The sequence below is a fragment of the Populus alba genome, chromosome 19 (genome assembly GCF_005239225.2).
Source record: "Populus alba chromosome 19, ASM523922v2, whole genome shotgun sequence".
In the NCBI taxonomy this organism is placed as follows: Eukaryota; Viridiplantae; Streptophyta; class Magnoliopsida; order Malpighiales; family Salicaceae; genus Populus; species Populus alba.
In genome coordinates, this window is record NC_133302.1 from 4,567,269 (window position 1) to 4,577,824 (window position 10,556).

General features: G+C 32.7%; 1 protein-coding gene across 1 annotated transcript; it reads left to right on the forward strand.

Annotated features, from left to right (window-relative positions):
• Positions 1 to 5,201: 5,201 nt before the first annotated feature.
• On the forward strand, positions 5,202 to 7,585 carry LOC118034678 (major pollen allergen Ole e 10). Its single transcript, XM_035040023.2, has 4 exons — positions 5,202 to 5,511; positions 6,369 to 6,707; positions 7,063 to 7,093; positions 7,270 to 7,585. The coding sequence occupies exons 1-4, from the start codon at positions 5,457 to 5,459 to the stop codon at positions 7,367 to 7,369; spliced, it is 525 nt and encodes a 174-aa protein (XP_034895914.1). The 5' UTR covers positions 5,202 to 5,456; the 3' UTR covers positions 7,370 to 7,585.
• Positions 7,586 to 10,556: the final 2,971 nt, after the last annotated feature.

Below are 10,556 nucleotides of genomic sequence, written 5' to 3' on the forward strand. Positions count from 1 at the left end.
TTGTAGCTTTCAATATCAAGATAGTGATTCTCGGTCCTGTAATTCTGGAATCCCTCCTGCTTAGTTAAGTCTAGTCATGTTCTGATGCTATTATGCTATTAATGTAGCTAATGATTCTTATTTTTTTTATTATATTTCCGGACTCTCATCTTTGCGCGTTGAAACTGTGAAAAAGAGCACTCTGAAATCTTTGTTTGAACAAGGCTTGCTAACCCCCTGCAACTCCAAGCTGCTTAGATCTGATCTTGGCACAGAAAGTGCCAAACGAAAGCAGAAATGGGCTGTTCGTATGCCTTACGGGTGACAGAAATGTTAATAGCAAGTATTTGATCGGATGAACTCCTGTTATCCTAGGCAACAAGAGTTTTTTGCTCATGATATAGTAGGGTGGCTGAGTTCAAGTCTTCAACCACTACTTTCCACATACCGATCCGCAGTTAGGGTTGCGCCACCGGCAAAGCCTTTGATGTAGATTCCCTCAACCACATCACTAGGCATGTACACGGGCCCTGAAGCATTAATTGACTTCAGTAGCTCTCGGTTAAGCTGGCTTGTGCGTTCGTGATCTGGGATCACTTAATAATAACAATCAGTAACACCATTTTGATTCATCTTATTACTCGTTGCAGAATGCAAAGCCCCGAAACACACCAATGCGACATTTCTAGGAACTACAACCTCATAAAACTTGTTTGGCTCATGACTTGGCTCGATTAGAAGGGTTTTTTTTTTTTTTAATATGAAATCAATTGCCTTTCGAGTTTTGATCGTATTAAATGGGTTGCAAGTTGATCTATTAGGTCGACCAACAATTCTCACCTGATCGGACAAGAGATCTTGTTTAAGCCATGTTTTGAGTCGGTAAATCATTGAATTAACTTGGTTCAAGCCATGTCTTGAGTCGGTTGGTCATTGAATTAACTTGTCGGGTTGTATCATGTTTAATGACATATTTTGCATGACTGTAGTGTAAAAATTTCACAAATATTCCTATAAGGATGTCTTTTGTAGCATTAAACTTTGTTAAAAAAAATTGAGGGATATTTACTAACATGAAATGAAAGATATTAGAAGATATTACTAACATGTACCAGAAGATATTAGTTTATTTTTGTCGTTATTATTGCTGCATGGATAAAAAAAATTGAATGTAAAAAAAAATACATTGACTGTTGAAAACTTTTCGATGTTATTATTAAACTCAGTATAATAACAAAACCGATCCATGTGTGATGACTTTGGTTTGTCTACGAAAACATGGAATCCTTGTCCTAGCATGCCTCCCATTCTGGAGTCGAAGGGCTCCTATACACCATGGATGGGTGCTATAATAGTATAATACTATATTACTTTGAATCATAGTTTTAAAACCCGACCCGGTCATCAACCCGGTCGAGTGATCGGGTCACGGGTCAGATGGGTTGACCCGGGTTAACCCGGGTCAACCCAAAAAAAAGAGTTACAATTAAACAAAACTAACACACATCACCATTAACAATTTTAAAAAACCCTAACAAACCGAATTTATTAAGAATTTAACTTCTCGGTCTTGCAGCTCAGTCACCTCCACTAGAACCTTAGCAGCAGGGTGCTCGACTTCTAACATCTTAAGAATAGTAGCACCATTATTGGTGATTGTTACGTCTCCGATATCATCTACAAGCATCTTGTCAAGACCAACAAGACCGAGTGAGGATTTAACGATATTGGCGACTGCTTGACAGGCCACCACATTTTGAGTGCGAACGTCCTGGCTGGACTATCTGTCGCCGAGAATATCAGGTGTCTGTGCGACGACTGCCATTTTTAGTGGAAGAAATGAAACCCTAGATCGGATCTGTTAGTGACTTGAGGGAAAAGGAGAGAGAGTGACGAGTGACTTCTAGCAAGTGAAGAACCACGAAGTTCTCTGTTCTGCCATTCTTCTATAAAAAGGAAAGGAAAAATATATAAAACCTAATAGACTGCGGCGCAGAGGATGATGGAGAAGATGGGGTGGAAGGAAGGGCAAGGATTGGGGAAACAAGAGCAAGTGATTAAGACCCATTGATTGTGAAGAAGACTAACAGGAAAAAAAGTGATCGGGTCTCACCCGGGTTTGACCGGGTGGACCGGGTCCCGGGTCGACCCGGCGGGTCAACCGGGTTTTCCCGGGCCAATTCCCAAGCGGGTTTTTGCCTCCACCCGGACTGGTCCCAGGCCCGGGTCGGCCGGGTCCCGGGTCAACCCGCCGGGCCGGTCCGGGTTTTAAAACTATGCTTTGAATTATAATAATGGAATTATGCTTTTGTTCCTAAAAAATCACTTGAAATGGCTTACAGGAGTAGATTTATATTTTAAGAAGGTTTGTTTATTATTCTGCAATTATTGAGGGATATTTTTGTTTTTTTATAAACATTTTCTACTACGGATTTATTTTAGTACCCTTGAAAGCAAAATTCCACTTAGGTATGGCTAGCGGGTATTCTTGGTTTTTTACTTTTTAAAAAACAGTGCAATAACTCTTATCACCCTTAAAATACAATTTCTCAAAGCATCTTTGCAGGGGGTGAATTTGTAATTTCAATTTGATATTTTAGAAATAACTATTTTGTCTTAGGGGTGATGTTGCTTATGATACATAAAAGTAAAAAAAAAAAAAAAAAAGTTGTTAATGCGTGCTTAACACGTATCAACTACTCTGCTGCCTTCAAGTGGATCATGTGGCTAACTTCGGTGGTGAACAAATTTGTTTCGTCGTGTCAATTGATGCGTCTTGATGTTCTTTTTTTTCATGGGTGATGCATGTACGGTGATTATGTCAAGTTTAGCACCAATTTGATTGCCCCCCTTCATTTCTCTCTCATTTTTCTCGGTTTATGTGTTGCCCATGAAAAATCACAACAACTTTTAAATTTCTTTTCCTTTTAAATTTAGTCTATGTTTAACTTGTTTTATTTTGAAAAATCACTTCAAATTAGAAAAGTTTTTTCAATTTTATCCTCTAGTTTTTCATCACTCAAATTTAATTTTTATTCTTTTGATTTTTTTTTTGTTTGAGATGACTTAAAAATTTTATTTGTTTCTTGCAATTTCATCCTCATTTTTTTTTCCATGTTTGCTTTCATTCCTTTTAATCCTTAAATATTTTATTAGGCCCGCAAGTCTCACTAGAGAGTTGTGTTAATTCAAGATTGCACTGGAGAGGCAAGAAATTCGAAATTAATCCATAGAGATTTTGTGAGGCCTATAACCCCACTATAGATATATAGATAAGAATTGTATAGCAGATATACAATTATTTTATTTTAAAAATAAACTTACTTCCTGGTGAGGATAATGTATCTTGAGTTAATCTGTCGGGCTTTAAAAAGCTTGAAAATTTTGGCATGAAACAACAATATTGGTAACTGAGTTCCATCCCGTGGTAGCCGGAGGGAGCATTTGACGAGTGTGGATGTTAAATAATCTCATAATGATCATTCTACCTAGGCTTTTTTTGGTAGTGTAACTACATATGAGCACTAGAAGCAGCAAATGGCAATGATGTTGTGGTCAAGTGTAAATTCATCATGTGCTTTGGCTTAGGTGTGTCATGGTCGTGTAAATGATCTAAATGTTAAAAACAAAGCTTAGAAAGAAACTGATGGCTTTTGGACAAGGTTTTTTTATTTTTTTATTTTTTTAACAACATCAATTGATGATGTCCTAAAAAATTCAAGTAGCTTAGTAATAAAGTTTATGTTCTAGATAATCAACTAATCACTTAATTTTAAAAATCCGATCTATTCTTCCTAGTTAATATGGCTGACAGCTTAAAGTGAGAGATTAATATGGCTGGTAGTTAGTGAGTTGTAACTGATATGTGGTAAGTCAAGGTGGCTAGTAGCTGATAGGTCAAGTACCTGTATAAAATCTTTTATGGTAGATATGAAACTCTTATATGTTTAAGTAGGTATCGTTATAGCGAGAGAGAGAAAGAGAGTAATTATATTATAGAGAGATATATTCTGAAAATATGTATACAATAAAGAATAAATATTATGAACCCGAAGCTTGAATGATTCATGAAATATTTATAATTTATAATTTTTTTTTTTGTGAAAAAAAAGATTGAAGAGTTATTTCATTTTTATAAATAAATTAATGTGATATTTTAAGTTATATTCTATAAAAAATAATATATATTAAATTAATATAAATTTATTAGAGATCCATGCGGGATATAAAACAAAATTCTTAAAAAAAAATTATGCTTAAAAAAGTTGTTTAAGCCCGCTGGAGGTAGAAAATAAGCCTAAGGGCACTGCCTAAGCCCAGCGTTAGGATGCGACCGAAATAGCATTGTGAGAAATGAAAAGAATCCGTGATAACATGAACTCACTAAGGACATGTCGTTAGAACTCAGGAAAGACTGATCTTAAAATGCTTTTTGTTGCAGGACCGTGACTCACCTTTAAAGAATCATACTATATTTATATTTTATTTTGCCCCCTAAGGTTTCCAGAATTCCAGAATCCCCCCCTACACCTTTTTCTTTCAATTGTCTCCCTAAAAGTTAATATATAATTAAATATATTTACACACTATACTTTTGTCCAAATTATAAAAGAAAATTTTTTGTAATTAAATTTTAATTTTATGAAAATTATACTAATCAGTATTGCTCATTCAATAAATTTGCAAAAAAAAAAAAATTAATTTGAATTTTTATTTGCTAATTATTTTAATTTTTAGATTGAATGTGGTGTATAATAGGTTTAGATTTTGGTAAAACAAGATTGATGAATGTTGATACGATTGAAGGATAGAAGTTGCATTAAGAATTCTATCAATTTAATTGATAAAGTGTATGTTTGGTATTGTGCCGCTAGATACCTTTCAAAAATATATTTTATTCGAAAACGTATCAAAATAATAATAATTATTATTTTTAACACAACATATTAAAATTATTAAATAAAACACTAAAACATACACCGATTTGATTTTTCTTCAAGTGAATGAATTCTAAAGTAAAAGTCACCACAATTCCAAATACTCACAAAGAATTAAAAGAATTGAAACTTTCGGGAAAGTTTTAGGGAGCTAATTGATACAAAACTAAGGTTTAGGGAAGAAATTGAAAAGCCTCCCAAACGTTAGGGGGGGAAATTAAATGGATGTGAAAGCCTGAATTTCAGACTAGTATTTCATGCCTGTACAAGCCTCATACGGCCTGTCAAAGGTAGGCAATTACTTTAGACACTGAACCATTTCTTACATCACGCTACTTGTGTTAAAGCCCAAAAAAGGGAAAGAACATAATTTCCCTTGAAGAAACTGCTGGATTCCCTTCACTCTCCTGGCAATGCTAACAAGATTTCCTTTATCAGTATTAATATCACTCTCATTAACACTCAGGTACCTTGCGTGTGTGTGTGTGTTTGTTTGTTGAGACTTAGTGGTGTCCTCGTTAAGGCTTCGAAGAATTTACGATGAGAAACGAAGTACTGGTTTTGCCATGTCTCTTGTTGCTGCATTGTTATGTAGGTATGTTTTCTTCCTTGTTTTTATAGTTTTTGCCCTGGTTTTGCTTGTTTCTGGTTAGTTCTTGTTATGGGTTTGGCTTGTTGGGCTACTGTTGAATTTCATCATGGCTTCCATGGTGTAGGTTGGAGTAGTAGCTAGTGTCCTCTTTCTTTGGTATTAACTTGATAAAAATGTACTGTTTTAGTATAATTTTCCTCTTTTTGGCTGGTGGCCGAGGTTAGCTTCAAGATTTCTTTCTCTAGAGCCTGATTACCAGAATGCTTAGAGGATGGCAATGGTGTCTGTCCACATTTTGACTGTTTATCGAAGCAATGTCCCTAGCTAACTCTCTGTGTTTTTGCCTTTTGTTTTTTCTAGATTTCCCATGCCCCAAGCCCGTATAAGCATTTTTAATCTAGTTTTATGTGTTTCAAGATATCAGCTACCAAGGAAACACACTTTCTTGAGAACCACAGGGGAGACATCAAACAAAAAAGAGTGTGCAGAAACACTTTGCTTCCTATGCGTGTCTTAGTTGATGCTGTAGGAACCTCTTTGCGAGGCTGCTTATGGTACAAGAACATTTATTAAGTAAAGAGCATATTACAGCAGTTTTGTTTCCTTTTTCTCCCCCCCCCTCTCTGTTGGTCCTGTGGTTAAGGAGACATGCTCATTTCTTTGATGTTTTAGGTTTAGAAGAGTTTATTAAATTTTTATGAACGTAGGAGATTGATGTGAAGAATTTGTATTGTGTGTCTTAGATCTGATTCCCTTCAGGATTATTGATAGAAATCTTGAATTGCATCATTGATGTCTCTGAGACCATCCCTTTTTAATTATTTTTTTGTCCCTTTGATTTTCTCTGTCAAAACATTTAGTCCTGACAATGGAGACTATAACGCAAGAGAAAGCAGAGGCTGCTATTCCAGTGACAACATTGTCACCTCCAGAAGGAAACACAACTTTTCTTGCTGGAACCTCATGGTGTGTAGCCCTTCCAGGTGTCTCTCAAATTGATTTACAGAACGCGTTAGACTGGGCCTGTGGTCTAGGCATGGCAGATTGTAAACCAATCCAACGGGGTGGAGCGTGCTTCGATCCTGACACACTTGTGTCTCATGCCTCCTATGCTTTCAACAACTATTACCAACAAAATGGGAACTCTGATATAGCTTGCAATTTTGGAGGAACTGCTACTCTAACCAACATTGATCCCAGTAAGAAAACACATTCTCTCTTCTTTTACTGTTCTAATTTTCTGCTACTCTTGCTTCTCATGATGTAGAGAAGAGTAGGATTAGAACTCGATTCCTGTAGGAACTACAGATTTATGCATGAAATATATATCAGTTTTGCGGGATTACAGAATTCAATTCAACATGAAATATCCTGTTGGAACTACAGATTTACTATGATATCAAACACACATTTACTCGTATTTTTTGTGGGATTCGGATGAGAGTGAGAAAGCAATACACGAAGGATATTTAATTATATCTCTCGACTCAAGTCTGCTCGAAAAGCCAAGTATGATCTTACCATACCACTAATCAACCTCATTTTATTGTGCAGGTCATGGAAAATGTAACTTTGCTTCGCCTGGGTATGTTCTTCTATTTTTCTTTCTAAATAGGATATACATGTTCTTCTTTCACACACTTTGTTTTCTTTTCTTCTTTAAAAGAAAAAAGAAGAGTGTGAAAGGGAACATATGTACCAAGACAAGGAATCAAACATCAACATTCTAATGTCAAACACCTTTTTGGAGGGTTTTTGCAGATCTGTCGGGTCGTCAGCACCTTCTTCACTTAAGTGCAAAACAAGCTTTATATGGGTGAAGTTTGCTGGGATTTTTCTGCTTTTGTACTTGAGAAGATAATTATTGGTCGGTCAAGCTGTGAATGAAGTGGATAGTCAATATTGACTATGTCCTTTTACCAAACTTTATGTTACGGGAAGCCATAAGATTATGGTATTCTCTGTATTTTGCTAAGATTAGTACTTTGTAATTGGGTTTACAAAGATATTATTCGTATCTTTGCTCATGGGTTAGGAATCTAATTTTGTTCATGCAATCAAATCTTTCCTTTTTGTCTCCCCAGTGTCTATGTGCTTGCTTCTTCTTTTTTCTTTCTTTCTTTCAAACTTGCCTAAATTCCATGGGACACTAGTGCTAATTAAGTAGGATGATAATAGCATTAATTACTCAACAAGTAAAGAATTTAAATATTAGGATAATTGAATATTCATATCGGTGTTCTTCGACTTATATATATATATATATAGTGTGTGTGTGTGTGTTAGGCTTAGAGTTTATTAATAATATTTATATCTTATTTATTATCCATTAATTAGATAAGATAATTATCTAAAAGTATATTTATTTATTTCAAACATGTTGTGTTAGATTGATATCTATCCTATAAGTTTAGATTGAATTGTTATTTTTATAATTAAATTAATGGTTGAGAAATCACAGCCTTAGATTAAAATTTTAATCTTTTATTTTATAAAGGGTAAACTAAACACTTTGAGTATGATTTAAATATGGTAGATATGTCTTTAGCATATACAAGTTAAATCTCTTCTATACTTGCAATGCTTTTGTTTTTTTACCTGTTTTCATGTGCTTCAAATAAAAACATAAAATCCAAAATAATATCTTTTCAGTAAATTTATTTAATTTTAATTATTTTTTATCATTTTTATTTAGAAATAATCATAAAGAGTAAAACAAATACAAAAATATATTAAAAAATTAAAAATTAAACACATAATGGGTTGAAATTAGACCAATAATCGAGTATCATGGTAAAAAAGCTAAGAGAAATTGAAGAAAAAGAACTTAATCTAAATTCTATTTGTCTAAGATTACAAAAACTAAAGAGCCAAATGATAGATTTGAAACACATGGACAAAATAAAAAGTCAATTAGAGATTTATTTGAAGAAAAAAAATTAAAACTAAAAGTTAAATTGATCAAAATTGAATAATTCCTAGAACCAAGAATGAATCTGTACTAAGTGGTTAAATCTAGAGATCTAAATTAATTTAATTAGGGATATAATTGAAAAAAATATATAATTTAGGACAAATTCAATTAAAATTAAAAAAATTCAAAATCCAAGTATTCAATTAGAGGTATTTTTCAGCTATCCTTAGTGTTTTCCTACCTCCCAATGGTAAATTTTAAACCAGAAATAATGATTCTTGTTATTTGTGTTTTGTTTTTGTTGTACACTTTATTTATATTTTGAATAAGCCACAAATATTTTTTTAGTAAACATTTTTATAAAAAAAAAATATAATAAATAAGAAGGTCAAAATAAAAAAAAAAATTATTTTTATTAGTTTTGTAATATTTTGATTATTAGCTTTAATAACTTGGGCTCAGTTAACGCGATCCCATCAGGACCAATTAAATAAAGCAATCCTAATAGTTTTGTTTACCATTTCTACATGGTCTAATGTCCATTTAAAAAAAACAGTTAAATTGACAAGTCTCGTTTTAATTGAAAATTCAATGGCTTAGAAAAATAGATTTTTCATGAACTTTTCATGACTATTGATCACTTTTATTGATAAAAACATCTAATTAAATATACATTGACATGTTAGAGGTCTAGACTTAAAAAAATAAGTTGCAAGATTGATTCTATAGATTGAGGACTTCCGCAAGGTTACTTTACATTGAAGATTCAGATTCTAGATTTGACCGAAGATTTAAAAACTATGATTAAACTTCGTACATTAGAAATAGCAGCAACAATTCATTTCCTCCTCGTTAATTTCCTCCATGCAAAGACAATGTCAATCTGCTTACAATCTATCATGAGAAATTGGGAGATGATATGCAATGAAGACAAGCTACAAATGGCAATGAAAGATCAAAGCACTCTTTGCCATGATGTTTACCCGACTCACTAGTGAACCTAGGGAGTTGAATCAATAGCATGGCCTGTAATGATAACTTGGGTCAAATTAATGTTTTTTTTAATATTTTTAAATTGATCTGATATAAAAAATAAATTTTAAAAAATAAAAAAAATATATTATTTTGATGTATTTTTAAATGAAAAATATTTTAAAAAATAATCGTAACCACACTCCCAAACATTAGATTAAAGAGACATGTTCTTACATTCTATGTGCAAGATTATTAAAAAAAAATACTAAAAAAAGAGAGAAGATTTTACTATTACCCTCCTCAGAAAGCACTATTCATGCTAGCTTAAGTATTTTTTTTTAATTTTTTTTATTGATTTTTTTTAAAATTTTATCCTTTAATATTAAGTTGATTCAGAATTAAATTTTGTAATTTATTTCAGTTTGTTTCTTACAAGGTTTATTTTTATTTCGTGATTTGAATAACGAGTTTAATAAATTAAACTTAATTAACTCAAGTTACATATTTTTTTGTATTCTTAATCAATTTTTAAGTTTTAATTTTATTTTTTAACATAAATTTTACTAAAAATTAATCTTCACAATTCTTCTTAATTTTTTTTTATAAGATTATTTTAATTTCATGTAATTACAGGATAAACTTTATGGGTTTACTTAACATCTTCCATTAGAAATAGCATCAGCAATTCGTTTCCTCCTTGTTTGCTCGATGAAAAGACAATGTCAAGCTCCATACAATCTATAATGAGAAATTGGGAGATGATATGCAACGACGACGTCAAGGCTACAAAGGGCAGGGAAAGAACAGAGCACTCTTTGCTGTGATGGTGACCTGACTTGCAAGTTGAATCATCCTGTGTGCCAAACAAGTTGGAAAAGCACAAGACGAGCGTCTTGCATTATAGCTTTTGGTTCACCTTCTGAAATAAAAGGATGGTCCCAAAAGACAAAAAGAAAAAAAGAAAGGACATGCAGTCTAGAGAGAGTTCTCATGGCTACTAGTTCAAAAGGTTATTAACAAGTTTATTTGTTAGAATAAAAAAAGAAAAACAATAACGTTAATTTTAAGTAAATTCTTTTAAATATTTAATTTTGCGCCAGTGTAAAATATTCTTAATAATTATAAATGTGTTTTGTTGTAAAAAGAGAAATCTATTCTT